This window comes from Oncorhynchus masou, chromosome 8 (genome assembly GCF_036934945.1).
Source record: "Oncorhynchus masou masou isolate Uvic2021 chromosome 8, UVic_Omas_1.1, whole genome shotgun sequence".
NCBI lineage: Eukaryota > Metazoa > Chordata > Actinopteri > Salmoniformes > Salmonidae > Oncorhynchus > Oncorhynchus masou.
In genome coordinates this window covers 24,438,061-24,459,804 of record NC_088219.1, presented here as the reverse complement: position 1 = coordinate 24,459,804, position 21,744 = coordinate 24,438,061, and the positions used below count along the sequence as shown (strand labels likewise).

Sequence of the window (21,744 nt, the reverse complement as noted above, 5' to 3'; positions counted from 1 at the left end):
TACTGTTAAATAGCTATGACAGCATTTGCTTTCCAAATCGTATGTTTTCCACGCAATTGTATTTAGAATTTTGCATAAGGCAAATTACAGCTGCAACCAACCATATAGTTCCCATTCAAGTCAAGACTGGCAGCTATTGCTCATGTACCCATGAGTTTAACAGTCAAATTGCCAGGTTTAGTGGTTCCAAACCCCTTCTATGGATGATATGTCTGTGGCCACAACACAACAAGATGTTCCACAGATAGAAGGAGCGATAGGAGTGGGGAAAAGGTGCTTGTGCATTGATAAGCACACCTATTTCACACCATATCCTGCTGAATTTGCAAGATAACTTTTATTTCATTTTGATTTAGGCTCAAACGAAAATGTGGCACTGACTCGCCCATAGATTGACGTTTCAGCATCGTCTCATTGAAGGGTTCAGTGTTCGACTTACAATGTGCTACGTGCACTAGTAGTTAAAAACATGCTGGAGTTTATCTTCTTCTTCTGTGGATTTTTAATGGCGGTTGGCAACCAACTTTAAGATGCATTACCGCCACCAACTGGATTGGATTATGGACCAGAGACAGAAGGACTAAAATACCCTAAAGAAAATAAATACATCATTAAATAGTATATCCCCTGAAGATATCACCAGCAGTTCACTTGCTCTTGGATTTTCAAATCAGTTACTCTACAGATCTAATAATAAATCACTCCCTTTCCCTCCCATATTTCTGGCACTGAAATAGAATGTGTTCCACGTCACCAGCACCTCCTGACAATGATCACATCTCCCAGATGGATGTTTCCCCACCATTTTGTACTATTGAGCCTTGTGTCCCAGTCTCAGCATTGTGATTACGCTTTCCTTCCCTTCTCTCTTGGCCTGATGACCTCTCTGCCCCCACCTTTTCCTGAATCTTATACAGGTTTCTTCCTGTTCCCTCCCCTTTCCACAGCTCTTGCCATTTGTTTTTAACCACTGTTTTTATGGTTAAAAACTGCTTTACTGATCGACAATTCCATCTCAACATTAGGATGTTTAAGAACCTGCTTGTCGATAACATCCACATCCTCATTTCCCTCTACTGCAACATGAGCTGGTACCCAGATGAACATCCCAAATATCTGTCTCACCCGTTACAAGCACTGCAAAACCTCATAGAATACTTCCTGTCTGCTCCGAGACAAATTAATTTAAGCTCATCAGTGCTGCAAAGGTGTCAAGAGCCGATGACTACCCTGTCTGGCCTCACCTCCTCCACCCACTCTGCAGCCAAGAGTATGGTCATCAACTCCATTCTCTAAATTGAAGAAAGCGGCTACCACCACCTAATTTTCCTGTTCCTTCCGTATGACTGACTCAAGGCACAGTACAGGATCCATCGTTCCGCTGCCTTTTTTGAACCCACTTTCATCTTGTGACATTAGTCCTCTATTCTCCATAAAGTAAGTCAGCCTGCCTTTCATCCTTTCCATAGATTTCCATACATGAGATGTCTACGCTATCGGCCACTCGCTTGAAGGAGTAGTAAGGGCCTTCGCCTGGTTTCCGCATCGGCAACCACTACAGTCTATTTCCAGGCAGTTTCCCTTCCTGCCACACCTTATTGTAAATGCCCAATATTTTCTCCATTGCAGTGTCTCTGAGATGAGACTTCATGATGTAACACATCTAATTCTTCCCAGGAGATGCTACCCCAGCTTTAGCTAAGGCTTTCTTATCTCAGGCAATGTAAAAGGGGCATTCAATGCATCCCCCACCATCTCCCTCTGATCCAGGATCCCCGGATGCTCTCTTCTGTCCGATTATTAGAGCTGTGCATCTTCACAAATGCCTGGGCTAACATCTCTGCCCTCTCCATATCTCTCCCTGCAACAATCTCCCCACTTTCAGCACAGGGAGATCCCAATCTCGTCTGACCCCACTCATCCTCTTAATCATCCCCCATACCACTAGCAAAGTAAAAGTTCACTATAACCATGTTCCCACCTCCCAACACCACCTCTACATACTCCTGTCCTCCCTTCACCCACTACCGTTCAGTTTAATCAGGCACGCTACTAAATTATCAACTACACATTTACATACCTGCTTGAGTTTGACCTCCTTCTCATACTGTTTACATTGAAACACACCAAACATCCATCACGAAGACCTTCAACAGACACAACCTCTCCTACTTTACTCTCCAAATCCCTAGTCAGTGATCGGACTCATCGCCGTGACTCCACCCTCATCCACTACTCTACCTCCACCTTTTTCCTCTCCACCACTACACTCCAACCAGTCCTCCTCAACTCTTAACCCCCCGTACCTATCCAGCCATCTCTGCTCCAGTCACAGCCCAGTGTTGCTCAACCACCTCCACAGGAGGTAGCGGCAGGCAGACGTGCAATATCCCTGTCGTAGTACGAATGAAGACTGAGTAGATCTCGCTTGCTTTGTAGGATACCCCTCAGGTTGAAAGGTTGACCAAACAAATTGGAGGACGTAAAGAACAGACAAGGTTCTAAACAATTAGAGCAGGCAGGAATGATTTTCCACTTTCCTTTTGAGCCAGAGGTTAGCCTGCCAGTGCAGGAGAAATCAGAGTTGCCTGGAATTTAGGCTTACTAGTATTTTAATCCCCAAAGATGTAACATGCGTTTCTCGAAACACCAAGTGCGATTAGGATTGGAAGAAAGGCAGCGCTGCTCTCAGATCAACCTTCGCCATTCAAGTCTAACCTTAACATTAGAATTATTTCACAATACTGATGACGGATAAGCTCTCAGAGAGTTGCCTACCACCTACTACGTCTTCAAATGTTGAAGCAGCTTATTCCAATCCTTACCAAATGAAAATGAACTTAAATCACTTATCATTGAGCACACGTTAGACTACACATCATGAAATCAGTTAGGACAAATTACAGACAGTAGCCTACTAGTGGCAAAATATAACTCAATTGATGGAACATGACATGTATTTAAATATGATTAAAATAGGCCTATAGTTAACTCTTTATATTTTAATGCAGTCATGTCGGTTTTCATTTGCAGCATCTTTTCACCCATCGCTTTGTATCAATTGCAAAGACATTGGCAACTTTGTGTTTGTAGTCAACTTTGTTTTGATGTTACCTGTGGTCACAGATACACCATATGATTCTATGCTCAGCAGAGATCTTCTGTGTATAAAGTGACGTGGGAGGGCAAAAAAGCATTGAATGACTGACTTAGCTGTACGAGTGGTCTGCGGCAGGTGTTAGATTAATAGTGATGGTTTTGGGAAACAGCTCGGCGATTTAACAACACTCCTACGAAGGTTCTAGCAATGAACTTAGCCTTAAAATGCTTTTGGGAAACCGGGTTTGTAGCAGCTGAGCAGCATCATGCCGTCCTGATGTGTGGGGGGAATCTGAAGGGTTGTTTACATCACACCGCCTCGTGATTGGTCGATTGTACCTCAACACTTGGTTTCCATTGTTGAGAAATAAATTTTTATTTACAATGACTGCCGACCCCAGGCCAAACCCGGAAGACGCTGGGCCAATTGTGTGCCACCCTATTGGACTCCCAATCAAGGCCAGATGTGATACAGCCTGGATTCGAACCAGGGTCTGTAGTGACACCTCTTGTACTGAGATGCAGTGCCTTAGACCGCAGTGCCCGTGTGTTTGTGTTAAGCTTTCTAGTACAGTTAAATAGTTAAGGTCACTAAAGAATGTAATATCAGTATCGGGGGGGGGGGGGGGCAAGGAAAATATCAGATATCAGTATCAGCCAAAAATGTAATAACAGTGCATCACTAATTTCTACCATTTCTATAATTTCTACCTCACTCAAACATTGTGGTGGTGTTATGGAGTATTCAGGGTACATTCAAGTGTCCTTTCAACCTCTCCAGTGTTCGAATGTGGCAGTGTTTTTGCACACTGGATGTGCCAAAATGTTCTACAACACCAACCTCTCTCAAACATTGTGGTGGTGTCTGGGGACATACAGGGGATATGGATGCAGACTGCGCGTAAGTAGGCAACAACATATTTTTGATGCGCAAAGATAGTCACTTGGTGGACATTCGATGATGCAATTAGGTCATACATCAGATAACATTGGCAATAGGCTAGATTTGTTCCTACCATCCTAACGATTAATTTGACAACCCCCATGTAACTATAGTTCAAACACAGACCAAATCGAAGTGTACCTTGTGTAAGATGTTTGCTGAAAAGTTGTGTAAAATAAACATTTTGACTCTCGGGTCTGGTGATCAATAACGGTAAGTCACAGGCAGGCAAAAAAGATATCCGCATTATCAGTGGAGTCCCGGCTTTCGATGTGTACCAACGTACTCCGTGTTTATTTCGTTTATGCTTCACAACGCTAACCGGACTGTAGGTAGCAGCCATCTTGAAATGAGGTCATTGGCTCGGCCTGCCCTTATAAATGTGTATGCCCATATATGTTAGTAAAATGTGACCACACTGATCAATAGCCAATATACTCAGCTTTCCGCAAACACCCTGCTTTTGCAGAAAGGGGCTACCGTTCTCATACCAGACTGAATTGAATTAAAACAAATATGGATGAAATAGACGCCAGTACTCATTTTAGATGCCGGTAATGTTTACATTTAGGTACACGAGCTCCACAATCCTTTTGAGCTAATATTTCATAAGGGTAACAGGAGCAAAACATTTGAGGTGCCAGTATTTAGGTCCAGTGAGCACCTGCCAAAGTTAAGCACTGGGTTTACCCAGTTAATTACTGGGAGCGTGTGAGTCTTTTTTTATAACCCACTACAGTTTACTCGCCAGCACCTCTACTGTTGTGGGTGTGCCCCAGTTGATCTTTTTCACTAATGTTTTTTTTTGCCTTTACTGAAATTATATGCAGTGAACGTTTCAAAGGTAGATTTGATACGCACACAAACAGTCAAGGATGACTCTCGGTGAATCGGTCATAGACAAGTGATAGGCCTAATTCGCCTTTACCAATAAATGTTTTCCAGATTAGCTTGAAACTATCGTCGGCACAGTTGAAGTTGCTTGATTGAAGTTCCCCGATTGCAGCTGTGGGAGAACCAGCCAATTGTCGCTCACGCGTTTCACAATGGATGAGCTCACCTGAAGCCACGTAGTAATTAAGTCACCTGATGGCCACGTAGTAATTAAGTCACCTGATGTATCTATCTGTTGGTTAATATTTACCCCAGTCTTTAGTATATAAAGGCAGAAGGGTCTCTCCTCCATTCCACCCGCTCTTTAGTTCACGATGGCATTCACTGGGAAATATCAGCTTGAATCGCAGGAGAATTTTGAGCCTTTCATGAAGGCAATTGGCAAGTAACGAACTATTAATAGGGTTCTGCTCTTATCATAGACAGTATAAAACAGCCTCTTTATGAATGTGCAAACAGTTAGTATTTTGTTCTGTGGTGCTATCTTCTCAATTTTCACGTTCACACTTTTATAAGGGTAGATAAGCCAACTTCTTGATGTTTCAACAGAACATCAACAATCTAAATTGGCAAAACAATATTTAGTGGGCTGTCATAATTGGTCAGTTAACTTTTTGTTACTCTGCTCTCTGAGCATCCCAAGACAATCTATACAGTTGCCATTAAGTCTTTAACTAATTTTGACAAAATCAAGATGTAATGTTTTTCTGGAATTAGTCTTATTACAGCTCAATTTGAGAGTTTGGAATTTGTGATTTAGTTATAGCAAATTATGCTATAACTTAAACCTCTACAATAGTTTGATGGCCCTAGGCTATTGCACTTAAATTACATCTACTGGATGTCCATGACCCACATGCAGCTGTAAGATTGGCTATGTCATAATGTACTCTTTGCACTTTAGCTCAATGGTTATTTGTAACCAATAGCGCAACCCCTGCACCCAAAAATACTGCTAGGTCGGTTGGGGTTCTTATCGTAACTATGGTGCTACGGTTATTCTTAAATCTAAAGATATCATGACTACAAATTCCCTAATTTAAAAGCATGGATGTGTAATCCAAATGGAACCTGCACACCACTGCAAAAGGCTATAGGCTGAAAAGTAAAATGTACAAAGTCTTAAATAAGTAGTCAGTTTGTATATGTAGTTCAATGTGTACTGCCAACCCCTTTTAACATGTTCCTCCTCAACACTTAGGTTTGCCAGATGATCTCATCCAGAAGGGCAAGGACATCAAGAGCTTGTCGGAGATTGAGCAGAATGGAGACCACTTCAAAGTGACCGTGACCACAGGCAACAAGGTCATGGTCAACTCGTTCACGGTCGGCCAGGAGGCTGAGCTGGAGACCTTGACTGGAGAGAAGATCAAGGTGAGTTGGTCAACTAGACACTCCTGCAATTACTTGGCCTTGTGGGCACACCTGAACATTGGTTAACTTGTATTTGCGTTATAAGTAATATGAGTGGGCATTATGGTATTTGAGTGCCAAAGTATGCAGCCACTTTTTCCAGTTCCAACTTTTACACATGAGAAACTGTTTCCTTAGTGCTCGTGCAAAGGTCTTGTTTCTCTCCCAACATCAGCTGTTTAATTTTATGATTGAAGTTAAACCTGCTTAGGACAAGCTGTAGTGGAGTAACTTGGTGTAGTTTACTATTCCTACATGTTATGTCATGCACTGACTCCTTTACCCTTCCCCAGTCTACGGTGAATCTGGTTGGGAACAAGCTAATGGTCTCATTGAAGGGCGTTGAGTCTGTCACTGAATTCAATGGGGACACCATTATTGCTGTAAGTATGTGGTTGTTGGCCCAGCATGGGTTTGAACTGTCAAATGTAACTGCTGTAGACCCTAATCTGTACACTTTTCTAGACCATGACGCTGGGCCCCATCGTCTACAAGAGGATAAGCAAGCGCATCTAGGGATCTCTCAACCCTCTTTGAATAAATGAAGGAAATGTATTTTGACTTTGTGGTTTGTCTATACAATTTCTGTAGCTTTGCTTGAGCTGCAGTATATAGCACTAGATTACAATATCACTTTTCACTTATTACCTCATACATTCAATATTTCACATGGTACTTAGGCACATGGTTGGTACACTGATTCAATCTTTACTAGCATAAAGGTGGGAGCAATCATGATTTCACAGGTACTTTGAGCCTTACAGATGTAGATGAGGCCTCCTTGTATATTGTTGTTCATACAGATGGAAATCTCAATGTTAAAAGCAGGAACTTCACTACTTACATTCCAACAGAATATCTAGCTATTGCAAAACTTGTGTAACCCACTTTCAATTTGAGAAGTGATACTTCTGGGTAGATTTGGTGACCACTCATACCCTTGAAATGCAGTGTCTACAGAAGCTTGTGGCTGAGTGCCTTTATGTTGTCCTCAACACTGCTTGCTTCAGCCATGGGCTTGTTCTGCAGGGCAGCCTCTCTCATGCTGTGGTAGACATGCTCGTTCTGCTTGAACATCCTCAGCTCCATCTCAGTCTGCATACGCATTGACTAGGAAACAAAGTCAAAGGTCAAGTCTGGTAATTGAGTTAACACTACCTGACATTCTACACTTCTATTTAATTTAACATTTGTTCTCTACTGAACAGGGCTGTCTTTGTTAAATGACTAAGGTATTTGTACCTCAAGGTCCTTGGTAATAGGGTGGTTGGGTCCATGGGTGACCATGAGGATGGCGTAGGCCTTGCAGATCATTTCATGGCCGACCTTGATGAGCCCTGCGTGCCAGTGGGTCACACCAGCACGCATGGTGGCCATGCCCAAATGGGCATTATTGGGATGGTACAACTTCCTGCTCGGGGGAAGGATAAAGATTAGTTAAGTGAAAGGAATGTGATGTCAATGCTAGACATGCTAATCTTATGGGCACATTGGTCTCCTCCCCATCACTCACATGTAGCCCTCCACCAGTCTGCCTGCATATTCTGCAGCCTCTGAGAAGAACTGCAGGTAGGACAGCACCTCACTGGCTGTACTCAGCATACGCAGATGGTACAGGTGTGTCTTACCAAACACGGGCTCCTGTTTGTCTAGACACTCACGACACAGCTTCACCACCTATAGAGGGTGAGTTATATGGGCAAGAGAAAGGTGGTTCTTTATCAAGCTCAATGCCATTCCTAATGGTAAAGGATGGGATTGTTACCTCATGGAAGTCGCCAGCAGTGCGAGCTGCCTCAACCTTGGCCAAGCACTCCAAACTGAACTCCTGTACCTCCTTTACCAGTTGATCAGAGGGCTGAGAATAGTTTAAACAAGGGTTAGTGTAGGACTATTTAGGAAACATGCGCACCACATCACTCACTCCTGATCATTGACAGTAAAATAAAGCTCATGACAAATGCAGTACTGCAGACAACCACAAGTGACATCCACAACTGTTTCATTGACGGACATGTTGGTCCAGTAAGTAGTCAAACACCTGGTGACCTAATGGTCAATTTGCTCTAAGTCAATGCCTATACATGGATATAACTTATGTCCATGTCATTGACCTGTGTCTAAAGACATGGTCATGTGTTGAAGGAGTTAGTCATAGGATTTAGCAATGGCTCAATTGGAATTCAGCATCAGGTGATCAAATCACAGACAACCAGAATGACTTATCAACTGCTACATGTATTTTGTTTTATGGTCTCGGCTAATGTTTAGGGTGGGGATCATGAGGCACGATTGAGTTAAGGGTGAGAGGAAGCATGGAACTTTACTCAACTGAATAGTAACTAGGCTGAAGTGTTTAAGGCCCCTGGGCCCTCAGAGGTATGATCATTTTAAAACGTGCTTCTGACACATCAGCTGAGAGGTGCCCATCTGCGTGCAAGAGTTACGTGCCCAACGTATGGCAGGGTCCAGGGACCCAGAATCCCATTGTTTGGAATGGAAGGAATTGACACCAACCCTGTCCTTAACCCGCCACTACTTTCCCCACCTTGTTTCCATCGGTCTCCTTGACAGCCATCTTTAGGTCATCCTTGAGGTGCTCGCTGCAGCTTTTACAGGTACAGTCAAAGTGGTACTGGTGCTTCAGGGCGCGCTGGCGGTCCGTTGACACATTCAGGAAGTCCACGTAGCCCACCGTCAGTTCCTCGTTCTCAGAAATCTTACTGAGCGCACGCAGCTCGATCCTGGGGGAGCAGGGCGGCATGGTTAGCCCTGGCATTGACATAGTTTGCCAGGTACCTGGCAGCATTTAGGGTATTTTGGAGAAACCTTTGGAGAAATGAAACTGTGAAACCTTCATTTGCCAGTCAGCAAGCATAAACATCACTGATTGGATAATCCTGGCTGCTCAAAGTTCAGAAGGTTATATTGATTGTTCAGAGTTCAATAACCTCTTGGACTGTTGGCTCCTGATGAGCAATAAATGACGCTTTAGAGAAACATCGACAGCCAGTTTGCAGAGACAGTGGGGGTTTCCATTTCCCTCAACTTGAAGAAACAGTCTAACAAAGCAGTTGGGGATTTTGCACTGACAGATGACCAAAAACACATCTCAGGTCATCACCAACACAATCCAAGCAGTTAAAAAAAAAAATTAGCATTCTTGTTATGATGGGATGTTTTGAAGTAATATTAAGGTAGATGACTGAAATTGAACAGTCTCTCACAATAGACACACCACTCAACAAAGCCCCAAGCAGGACAGCAACTCAGTCCTACTGGGAGCTAAAGAAACCATGCTATACGTTTTAGTTAGACCCAATTTGTTGAGTTTCATAATATTTAGTTTTCACCCTCCTAGGGGTTAAATTTGAGACTTATGAGAATTACTCTTTTGATCTTGTTCACTGAGAAAAATAGTCCTGTAGGCTACTGCTAAAGAAAAAAAAGAGAAATATAGGGAAAATCACATCAATGTAATAGTCAAGGTTAGAATGCCTGAGTGTAATGTGGTACAGCTCTGTTTTTACTTCCTCACTATCATCCAGTGATAGAGGTTTATAACAGGTGTTGAGATCTTCGAGGATTGGCTGTTCAAGGTTCAAAGGTTAGACGTTAGCTCAAAGCAGACAGGCAGACCCACCTCCTTTTAGAGTGGTAGGCTGCGTTCAGAGTTGACTGACTGGAAGAGAAGATGGCAGTCAAAGTTTACAAATCACATATAAATCTCACAGGGTAGCCGAGTGGTTAGAGCGTTTGACTAGTAACCGGAAGGTTGCAAGTTCAAACCCCCGAGCTGACAAGGTACCAATCTGTCGTTCTGCCCCTGAACAGGCAGTTAACCCACTGTTCCTAGGCCGTCATTGAAAATAAGAATTTGTTCTGAAATGACTTGCCTAGTTAAATAAAGGTAAAATAAAAAAATAGAAACTATCTTTCTCTCTTGGGATACATACTTGCCATGGTTCAGGATGACAGTACAGTTGGGCCAGCAGTCGTGGTTGACGAGACACAGGTTAGGGAACAGACCCACTCCCACCGCCTGCAGACCCCTCTGGTCACTCAGAGTAAAGCCATTACACTTGATCTACAGATGGATGGAAGGAGAGGGACAGATGGAATGAGAATGCCAGAAACAAAGTGGAGAGTGAATGATAGAGGGAGAGACCAAGGTTAATGATGACAATACCTCACAGTACATAGTAAAATAACACATACTATAGTCATAATAGATTAACCAGTGATCTCGTATGTCCTGTGCCAAAGTTTGAAATAACTGGATGGTAAGATGACTAACTCAGTGATACGTACTATGCCAAAGATGTGTGAGATGTACTCCTTGCCATGCCTAGTTTTGGGACAGTAGTCCAGGAAGTTTTGCATGTCGATCTTGAGCTCTTTGAAGTCCTCAGCGAGCATGTCGGCCACATGGTCCTCCAGCTGGTCCACAGAAGTCAGCTGGCCGTCCGACACAATGCCTGTGTCCTTCTGTATGCGCCACAGCACACGGGCAGTAAGACTGGAGAGGAACAGGGAGAGTTACCATTAATTAGCATTATAGGGTTATATCAACTTGCCAAGGCATTGACAACAACCCACCCCAGTATTTCTTCCCCTTTCCCTCCATTCTCCTCCTACTCGCATTTTCCTCCTCCTACTCACATTTTCCTCCTCCACCTCCTCTCTTCTTTAACTCTCCCATTCTCTCCCTCCCTTCACGCTCTCCCTCCTTGCCTCCTTACCGTACATTCTCATTAGGGGCCTTTTCGTACTTCTTGATGGCGGCACACTCCTGCTTGTGCTCATCCCAGCATGCAGTCTGGCAGGTTCGGTCACAGTAGTGGGCGAATTTACACTGGGCACAGCGGTGCAGGTTGGCCTGGCGACGGAAACAGCTATGGCACACCTGCTGAGACAGACTGGAGGGAGGGTAAGGGAGGTCATGGGTTAGAGGTCATGATTTCTTATGGGGTTTCCCAGCCCCCTGGCACTCTTGTAGTCAAACTCTGTTGCAGTCTCATGCTCCCTCCTATCCTTGGTACTTTAACTATCATATTCATATGGATCTAGATATGAACAAAGCAAGGCAATAACCAGTGGATCATATCAGGGACTGATAATGGAATGGATTTATTTAGCTAGCTATTTTCACTGTGGTGGGTCTCAAAGACAGTGATTGTCCCCATTTGAAACGGGGCTTGATTAGATGGCCGTGGTTGTGTGAGAAGCAGGTTGGAGAGACAAATACCAGGGATATGTTGGTGTGCTGAAGAGTAGGCTTTTAGGGATGAATGATGAGCTCTCATCAAACTGAGTAGGGAGCCATTTCTGTACCTTATCAGTAAAGAGTATGACCTTTTCTGTGTCGGCATTTAAATCTAAGTTCATTACTCCTTACCTCATATTTCCTCTTTCCTTTTTTTCTATAGGTCTTTCCTGGCTATCCTCTTGTTTCCCCTCACCCTTTTTCAGTGTCATCATACATATCCCAAAAATATTGGCTCGTATTACTTGTGTGATATATTTACATAATGGGCTATTCTGAGATGACATTACGGAAACATGATGACATTCTCCACACACCTTCCACACATCTCTCTCTCTCTCTCTCTCTGTCTGTTTGTACTTCATCTGAGAATGTTTCCACTGTCATTCCATGTACTTGTCGAGCTTCACCATTATATCACTACTGGTGTATATATATTTATTTATGTGGGGTTCAGTGGCTACGCTATTAGCCTCATCCATAGCTGGGAGGACTTTAGCTATTTATGGTGAAAGGTCTTGGTCTACTAGTCATATAGGAACTAGCCTATATTTCTGTCGCCTTATTATAAAGTAAGGCCCTTAGTTGTTCAATAAACTAACTGAGTACATTATTTACTCTACCTATGACAGTTGAACATCAAGCACACATCAAAATATTTAAACAATGTGGACAACAACAAAGTTACCTTAAAACAAAGCATACTGTAATTATCTTTATGATTGTGCCTGTAGTTTCATAGTTTTCAATTGAAACAGGCCCCAGCTGCATAGGGGCCCCCACTTTATACAGCCTATATATTGAATAAATTCCTAAAATTAAAAACGTACATGAAATACATATTTTCCATTATTAGATAAACATAATCATAGCAACTAATGTCTGTGGAAAAATGTGCCCTTTGGTGGTAGGGGGTGCTCAAAATGTCCCCTCAAGGGGGGGCCCCTCAACAACAACATTCTTAAAACGCCCATGTAGACAGGCACCTGACTGGTCCCAGCTTTCACTCCCTCTGATGTGCCAACAAAAAGGTACCAGAGATCCCATTTCTAAAGTAAACAAATCACACAATACATGAGGCCAGACTTGCTAAAAAAATAAAAAATAATAATCTAGCAGCATTCAAACCTACTTTCTGAACATGCATGTTGTACACAACTTCCTAGATCTCTGAACTTTGCCTAAAGGTGAAGGCCGGGGAGTACAGTATGTTTTTGTATATAAAAATAGAACATTTGTGGCACACATTCAATATTCCTGGATAAACGTGTCCTATTGGACATTACTGTGTATAGGCTAGACCCTCTAGAACAATTTTAACCCACGGTCTGCAAAAAGTTTTAGCATAGGTCTAGAAAGATGTGTAAGGGACACAGCAATGCCAAAAACATAATACTAAACAGCAGTTGCTTAAAATAAACTGCCACATCTTGAAGACAAGCTATGGGCTTGTGTGTGTAAACAGTTTATCCCATGGGTCTCTGGGAGTGTGTCTAAAAAGATATAACTAGTTTGTTAATGCCTGCACTGATTGTTGGCATGCTGAAAAGCTTCAGGAACACATGTGATCTTCTTTTCTAAGAAATATGAAATGACTGCTTGATGATCTTCCTTCTGCTTTCCTGAAATTTTCAATACCTGTCTGATACATTTTAATCACTGGAAAGCATATTTAATTCAGATTTAAATTTGGCATTACCTGATTTGACATCTTTGTGTTATCTTTGTGTTATAAGGCCAGATTCAAAAGCATCATGAAATAATTTTGACAGATTTGTTTCTGATTCGCCTAGGGTCCTAAAATAGAAAACAAAATAGTGTGATGGTCAATGATATCCCTATTTTAAAACAAATATGTTAATATTGGAGTAAATATAGTACTTAAATGCATGTATTCAGCGGAATGCACTGTACTTCGACATTGTGAAGGTCTGCCACATCTCTCCTTTGAAAGTGAACTGAGTCATTGGATTATTATGATGATTTCTTTAAGCAGTTTGGCTCATTGAACAGGTCAGAATCTATGTTTAAAGGTGTTGAGTGGTATGGAGGTTTTTTGCAATAAGCTGTAGATGTATGTGTTCCAGAGTAGAGACCCACAATAGCCACTGAGTTACCTGAATGTCTTGTATTTATATGGTATTGGCTTTTCATTCTTAGTAGATCTAGTTTCTCAATGTTCATCTCAAAGTGCACCGGGTTGATAGCTGTTAAAAAAAAAAAATTAAATCTCAAATCCTAGCAAAGCCCCTGTACATCTGCTGTTTAGTAAGACGTGGTTGGGCATGGGGGGGAAGTATATGTCACTTTGGTGGTGACATTTTGTAGATAAGCAACAAACACACAAACAGGTATTACAATATACAGTGTATCAATCTTGTTAAACCTCCATCTACTACTGTACAGTTGGATGGTCCATGAATAAGACCACACTTTTAGTTCAGTGCGCTCTGTGTGTGTGTGTAAGAGGTCACGGGTCTCTATATCTGCTGGAATGCTGGTCACAGATATGCCTGCTTATGCTGCAGGACCAGTGTGGGGCCATATAAGAACTAGCGTTGGTAGGACAGCAAGAATGCAGCTCTTAGCGTTTAGGAATTGTATCATAATTGCTAATATTTGCCAGGTTGCAATTGTAAATGAGAACTTGTTCTCAACTGGCCTACCTGGTTAAATAAAGGTCAAATAAAAATCCCAAGCCTTTGCAAGGCTGGACCCAAATTAATAGGAAGAATATCACAAATTCATTCATTTAATTTCCGCCAGTCATTTTGTGCGGTTTTGTCAAAGCCCCTTCTTACGAGTCAAGCGCGAAAACAAATTCAACGTGCCCACTGGCTATATAAACCGGTGGGTGCAAAGTCAAACAGCCCGCCCGCTGGTTTCGCGGTGACCACATGGTCCGAAGGAACACAGGTGCTTTTTCTTGTTTTTTAACAGCCTGCAATTTTCTTTCAGAGACGGCTTTCTTTTTTACAGCCTGCTATTCGACCATCAAAAGGTTCAGGGCTGGACAAAAACATTTACAGTGAGTGAATCGTGCCTGGTAAAAACATTGGATTCATTTTATGATCTAGTGTAACATATGTGGATGTGTGAAACTTACTCCTCGGCCTGCACCTGCGAATATCTAGCGTTTCGCGTGGCGCTGACTGGTAAGACACTTCAGGAGGGCGGTCACGTGTGCTAGCAAGGCAGAGGTCCCGAGTTTGCGTCAGGTGTGGGAACGCGATGAAGTGCTACAAAGCTTGGGCACCTACTAGACTATACCCAACATTGAACCCAATGCCGAGGACCTCTCAAATCATACAAGTCAACATGATGAGCTGAACAATCCGCTCTAATGCTGAATTTTCTGTGTGAAAATTTTGGGAAGTACACTTTGGAAAGAATAATGCTGAATCATTAATTTTTATTCTCTTGGAGGCAAAGGACACACAGTGTGACATCACTTTACTGTATATGAGTAGCACATTACTGAAAGTGTGTCAACATGACTGTATCTGCAAGACAAACGCGTTTGCAAGCATTTAAACAACCGGATGTGAAGTTTTGGACAAACGGGACTGCAATGTATTTCAAGAATCTTTTGATTGGTTGTAATATTAAACAGATATTAAAATGAATTACATTAATACTTGAACAGCAGGTAACCTTTTTAACCCAGAACCTGAGGAGTAACTATATGCTCATGCCACTATGATATACCAATACTATACATGGCCACCATGAATCAGGCCCTACCCATCAAAGACAGCAGAATGGATGTATTTTTTAAATAAAAAGAACCACAATCTCAAATTGTTAAAGATATGCATTGATACAGGAACCATATAGGTGTCATTTGTGCATTAAATTTGGCTTTATTACTGAGAAATAATGGATGTGTGCATGCCACAGAGATTTTGCCATTATGACCCAAATCTCCATGCATTGGGCCCTACCTGTCGAAGACCACTGCAGCGAAGCTGGGCTCAGCGAACACTACCTCCCCAGCCCAAAGGTCTTTGGTGGTCCTAAGACCCCTGCCCTTCTCCCCAGCATCAAACACCTCTACGTTGTCCATATCCAGGGTCATTACCAAGTGGACAAAACTGGAACACCTCACAGATAGAGGTTAAAAAGAGAGGGAGAAGGAGTAGTGCTGTCTGGAGTGCGCTTCTAAAACTTTCAGCACCTGCCCTTCTCCTCAGCCCGACCCCACCCTCCAAATATAGACTGGCCTTCCTGGGACTGTACCATCTGTGTGTGTGGGGGGGCTGTGGGAGTCTAGGGCCTTGAGAGTGGAAGTCCTGGGAAGGCTTACTCCATAGGAGAAAGAGTTGTACAGGTCTGCCTGGATGTCCTCCCCTTCTTTGGGGTTGGTTGAGGCCAGGCCCAGGGGTATTTTTGTCTGGCAGCTGTGTCTGTATGTCTCTGTCTGGGGAGGTAGGAGGCAACTGACTTGGAAGAGGCCTGATCAAACACTTCTCACTGTTGCTTTTGTTCTCACTCTAGCAACTGTATCTGTCAGTACCACAGTCTGCAGTTTGCTCTTCTCTGCTTTCTGTGTCTGGCTCATTCACATTGGCTGTTCACACTTTCCTCTCATCCAGTGTCCCTTTCTCCCTTTTGTCAAAATATATACATCTCAAGGACAGCAAGACTGTCATATATGAAGAATGGTCAAGTGCAATTAAATACATTGTTCTGTAATTTGTAGTTATATAGGATAGACCTATTTAATACCAAACAATAAAACCTCATTGAAAGTCATGATTTATTGAATGCTGTAATATCCTGTCTCAACAAACCAGGACTTGACAATGACATACATTTTGGATATATGCTGCATGGGTCATATTTTCCCTTTCACTTCACAGGGTGATTAATACTCTGAAAGAACACCACCCAAAAGAAGCAAGGATGCTTCTGGGATTACACAGCCTTTTGAAGACAGACTGTTTACAGTGGGAGAGTGGTGAGGGGGAAGAGAAGTTAGAAAAGCAGAAGGGGGAGGAGAGGAGGATAGGATTTGTGTGCCTGTCACGTGTAGCTCCTGGCAAATGTTCTTTGGAAGGTGAAGATGGGAGAGACTTAAGACAGTGGCTCTGAGCATTTACCCTATTTGTCCTGTTGTACTCAAAGGTCTGATTGGTCTGGTGCTGCAGAAACAAAACACTGATCAGCTTGAGTAGGAAACTATGCAACACCATCTGTGAATCTAAGATCATACCACAAAGCATTTGACTTCATAACAGCAGAATAACTATGAATACTGTAATGTAAGCAGTCAAACGAGTATAATATTAGTTTCCAAATAAAAATAAACTGCAGGAATTTTGTTATTTTGTATGATTTTCACTTCGCGGCTGAGCCATTGTTGCTCTTGGATGTTTGCACTTCACAATAACAGTACTTACAGTTGACCGGGGAAGCTCTGGCAGGGCCAAAATTTTACGAACTGACTTGTTGGTTCCACATTGAAAGTCACAGAGTTCTTCAGTACGGGGCATTCTATTGTCATTGTATGTAAATGGAGATTGCATGGCAGTGTGCTCAATTTTATACACCTGTCAGCAACAGATATGGCTGAAATAGCCAAATCCACTAATTTGAAGGGGTGTCCACATACACTACATGTCCAAAAGTATCTGTATTCCTGACAGAGGGAGTGGGTTACATTAATGGGTGTGTGTGATTCAATACATAAAAGGCCTTTAAAATGTCCCCAAAGTGGGCCTCCCGGTGGCACAGCGGTCTAAGGCACTGCATTGCTGTGCTAGTTGTGCCACTAGAGGCTCTGTCGCAGCCGGCCGTGACTGGGAGGTCTATGGGGCAACGTACAATTGGCCTAGCGTTGCCTGGGTTAGGCCGGTAGGGATGTCCTTGTCTTTCATCGCACTAGCGACTCCTGTGGCTGACCAGGTCGCTAGGTGTACGGTGTATGGTTTCAAGACTGCCCAAATGTGCCTAATTTGTTTAATTACTTACATTTCATGTTCAAAACTGCACTCTCCTCAAACAATAGTATGGTATTATTTCACTGTAATAGTCACTAAACTGGACAGTGCAGTTAGATTTACAAGAATTTAAGCTTTCTGCCAATATCAGATATGTTTTTGTTACATACAACCTCATGCTAATCACATTAGCGCAACTGTCCCACAGGGAACACACCAATCATGAAGAAGTTAGTGGTAGCGCACAGCGAAGGCTCTGTGTAGGATTTCACCACAACACTGAAACATATGGAATACCTCCATGAAATGCCACACGTAGAGCACAACTCTAAAAAGCCAAGGCATTAATAAAAGTGCAGACAGGAAGATAGGAGAAAATACTTGCTCTATACTGTTTAACAGCAGTACATTTGGTCTCAATAAATAGGAATGATTTTGAATGCTACACACGCTATACTACAAAAACAAATCTACATATAAGCAGAGGTAATGCAAGAAGGCACCATTCAAGTATACACGTATGATCATATAAGGAACAAGAAATAATCAACGTTAAATCCCCAATAAGTTGCGGCCTTCACTTGATTTCATTGGTTTTGTTAGGCTGTGACCATTTGCACAAACACGAGCATATCAGCACCACTAACAACTAGGAAATGGCAGATCAAAAGATGCACAGTTTAGAGTTCAGTAAACTCTGAGATAAAGAACTTTAATATATGCTATTTTGGTACCAAAAGTTCCAAGGCAAATTAGAACAGTACTGTCATGGGATGGAATGTTAGGCCCTAACATTGACTCAGGATAGTTTGCCAAACTCAGTAACTACAGTAGGCCTATGGCATTGGATGACAGAAACATCTTCAACCTTCCTTCTCTCCATGTCTCCTGATTCGGTAAAAGGTTCACTCAAACCTTACCACCTTCGAAAACAGGTTTAGAATCAGATCTTATTAACCCAAAACCATCTTTGAAGCGAACTAACTGATCTGTACCAGTTGTTCTGGCTATAAAATTGTACCTACACCAGAAATATTAATCTCCAGTCTGAGCCACACTGTGTCTTCTAGTTCCCCCCTCTCTCCCTACAGATCATAGAAATCAAGGTGTGCTCCGGAGAGGTATTCATCCTCCAGCAGCACCTTCATCAGCTTAGCACAGGAGTCTTCACAGGTGAGCAGCTGACCCTGGGAGAGCATGACTGAGAAGGACTTCCTCACACCAGGGTCTGCCGTGCAGTCCCTGGCCTCCACCTGCATGTCCGTGTCCAGGGGACCTAGAGAAACACAGAGAGACAGGATCCAGGTTGGTTACAAGTCACTGGATGGTCATGTTAGAAAGGAAACACATTTCAATATCGTGATAATGTGCAGTCATGATGATCCGTTTCAAGGGTAAATTTCAGCTGCACTGGAATTGTCCCCAGGCCTGACTGTAACATAGCTAAGTTCATAGGTCAAAGACATCCATAATAAATCCATTCAGTGCTCTATTTCAAAATCAGTAGTCTTACTACCTGGGGATTAATTTAATCTCCAATGCCAGGTTGAATTAGTCTGGCTAACACCAAACTCTCAAAGTCCTCCTGATTTCATTGTCTGAAATGGGGCTATTCTCGGCACAATGCATTAAATGAAGGGTGCTGTGCTTTTACTGGTTGACTATCCTGTCTTTCTCACTCAAACACCTACAAGCAGCCACACACAGCCCCAGGGCACCGCCCCCTTCCATTACAATGGTTGGATTTTCAAATAAAAAAACTAGGAGGGGAAAAGAACATTTCAGGGAACCAATCAAATATGTCACACAATTTCTGAGTGCATATTGCATTAACAAACAGCCTCCTTTCCAGACCAGTGTGGTCACAGCTCACCCTGCGCTATAAGTCACTTGGTCGTGTCAGCCAGGCTAAGGCTGAATGGCTCTTGACAGACACATGAATGATGACCAAGTCAATTTCATATGCTTTAAAATATATATAAATGTATATATAAATACATATATATATATATATATAAATGGAATAAAGGTCAGTTCAGGAGTGTGTACCTGAGGTGTATTGTTTTATTTATCAGGGGTTAAAAGCCTAAAGCTACCTGGGGAATAGTTGAGTACACGAAGGTCCGGCTCCTCCTCTGCCAGCACACGGAACATCATGTCTCGGGCTGCCTTGCCTGTGCAGTACAGCACCCAGGAGGGGAGGGGCTTCAGGGCACACAACGAGCTCACATTGACTACACAGCGCCGCAGCCCCTGTCGTCGTGGGAACACCTGCAGCAGGCCGGCTGTCAGGCTGAGGGCGGAGCTTACGTTGAGTGACAGGTAGGAGTCCACCTCCGCCATGTTGGTGAAACTCTGGGCATAGCGCGACACGTCTCCCAGTGAGGCTGGAGGGGGAGGGGAACGGGAAGATGTTATACAACTGTTGAATTATATCACTTAATTGCAGTGTGTGGACTAGGCCTACTAGGCTGTATAGTCCGACTTTATTGTAATTTTGGGAAATTTGATGAGCACAATAAAATACAATTAGATTAATAAATAAATAAATGAGTAAATAAAAGATGAAAAAAATCATGAGACCTAATTTGAAAATCTGTAAACTGGACACTTTTTTGTTGTTGGATAATTGTCATAGTAGACGTATGGAAATCAAGCAAGCAGGAAGGCAGTAAACTGTTACAGGTGGATGAATAATTTACCAGCATTGTTTATCAGTATGAGATGGTCAATATCCTCGGAGGAAATCTCTTTCGCCGCTCTGATAACACTTTCCACCCCTTCTTTCATTCCCAGGTCTACGACAACACAACGAGTTACCAACCCTGCCCTGCCCGCATCCGACGAAGCCAAATTTTCCTGGAGTTCCCGCAATTTCTCATCGGAGCGAGCGGCCAAAATAAGCACCGACCTCGGTTTAAGTAACAGGGAAATCTCTTTCGCTATGGTTCGGCCAAATCCTTTGGACGCTCCGGTGATGATGCACAGCGCTCTCCCTAGGTCCTTCGCGTCTGGTATAATTACGTTGGAGATACCATTGGCCTGCATTTTGGTGAAATGGGAGCGGAGATGTACAGCTTCTACTTATAAAGGCTGGCAGAGTTTTGTAAAGAACCGTTTTAAAATAATTGTTCAAATCGATTAGATTGAGGAACGGATATGGATGCCAAAAATAAACATGACGAATGAGCAATCCTTTTATCCCGCCCACTTTATGATGTTCAAGCAAATTCGCGATTTCGTTTGTAAAATGAATAAGCAAATGTTTTATTATATGCCTAGATGTGGGCTGTGCTGGCCAAAATGTGTTCTTATCAATGATGTATCTTATTGTAGCGATATCCGCGCGTATACTGGGGTCGCTACATTATTTAAGCAAATGAAAATATAAGATAAGACAACGGAGGTAAAGAAAGTTTCAATATGGATATTCGCGCTTTCAAACCTTAGTAGCCACTTGAGCCATAGACTCCAAATAAGTGTCATAATGTTGTAAAAATTGCCCACAACATTGCACAGGTCTTATTTTCACGATTTGGACATTAATTCTCTTTTCAAAGCTAATAAACATGTGGAAATGTGAGCAGCATTTTGTAGTCCTAGTTGAATTCGTTAGGGAGCGTAAACAAAGTACAAACTTTTTTTACATTCAAATTTCAATAGTTCCTTGGTCATGTGACCTAGTGACTTCAAACAAGGTTCAGAATGTCCACTGACTACCCTTCTATATTGCACACCCTTTAGTTTGTTCATTTTTATCTCACATGGTTTTACACACATTTTTCAAAATTTAGAATTTCAATATCTCCTTGGTCATGTGACCTGGTGACTTCCAACAAGGTTCAGCATGTCCACTCAGTGGCCCTACACATTGCACACCCTTTAGTTTGTCCATTTTCATCTCACATGGTTTTACACAAATTTTTCAAAATTTTACATTTCAATAGCTCCTTGGTCATGTGACCTAATGTCCGCTGACTACCCTTCTATATTGCACACTCTTGTTTGTGTACTGTAAAATCACGCGTTGTAACGTACATTTTTCATAGTTTCACATTTGCAATAGCTCCTTGGTCATGTCAATTACGCTCCTAAGAAGCATGCAGTGGATATACACCCATATTGCATAACCTCTAGTCATGTATCTTCTATATTGTTGTACATTAATATTAGTTTGACAATTACGG

At 42.5% G+C, this 21,744-nt stretch overlaps 3 protein-coding genes across 4 annotated transcripts; 1 reads left to right on the top strand and 2 right to left on the bottom strand.

The window, feature by feature from the left end:
• The first annotated feature begins 5,211 nt into the window (after window positions 1–5,211).
• LOC135543913 (fatty acid-binding protein, liver-type-like) lies at window positions 5,212–6,904 on the top strand. The gene is made up of 4 exons (XM_064971229.1): window positions 5,212–5,317; window positions 6,138–6,310; window positions 6,643–6,732; window positions 6,815–6,904. Exons 1-4 carry the CDS (start codon window positions 5,251–5,253, stop codon window positions 6,863–6,865), a joined length of 381 nt encoding a protein of 126 aa, XP_064827301.1. The 5' UTR covers window positions 5,212–5,250; the 3' UTR covers window positions 6,866–6,904.
• A 99-nt stretch (window positions 6,905–7,003) lies between these two features.
• LOC135544432 (histone-lysine N-methyltransferase SMYD1-like) lies at window positions 7,004–18,121 on the bottom strand. 2 transcript variants are annotated; one of them, XM_064972029.1, is made up of 10 exons: window positions 15,560–18,121; window positions 11,092–11,268; window positions 10,661–10,868; window positions 10,306–10,436; window positions 9,993–10,031; window positions 8,898–9,093; window positions 8,115–8,207; window positions 7,863–8,026; window positions 7,592–7,760; window positions 7,004–7,459 (listed from the first exon to the last, which is right to left on the bottom strand). In XM_064972029.1, the coding sequence occupies exons 1-10, from the start codon at window positions 15,691–15,693 to the stop codon at window positions 7,304–7,306; spliced, it is 1,467 nt and encodes a 488-aa protein (XP_064828101.1). In that variant the 5' UTR covers window positions 15,694–18,121; the 3' UTR covers window positions 7,004–7,303. The 2 variants fall into 2 exon arrangements, with proteins under 2 accessions (XP_064828101.1, XP_064828102.1); XM_064972030.1 differs by lacking the exon at window positions 9,993–10,031.
• Window positions 18,122–18,253: 132 nt separating this feature from the next.
• LOC135544433 (sepiapterin reductase-like) lies at window positions 18,254–20,605 on the bottom strand. Its single transcript, XM_064972032.1, has 3 exons — window positions 20,260–20,605; window positions 19,654–19,944; window positions 18,254–18,833 (listed from the first exon to the last, which is right to left on the bottom strand). The coding sequence occupies exons 1-3, from the start codon at window positions 20,603–20,605 to the stop codon at window positions 18,643–18,645; spliced, it is 828 nt and encodes a 275-aa protein (XP_064828104.1). The 3' UTR covers window positions 18,254–18,642.
• Window positions 20,606–21,744: the final 1,139 nt, after the last annotated feature.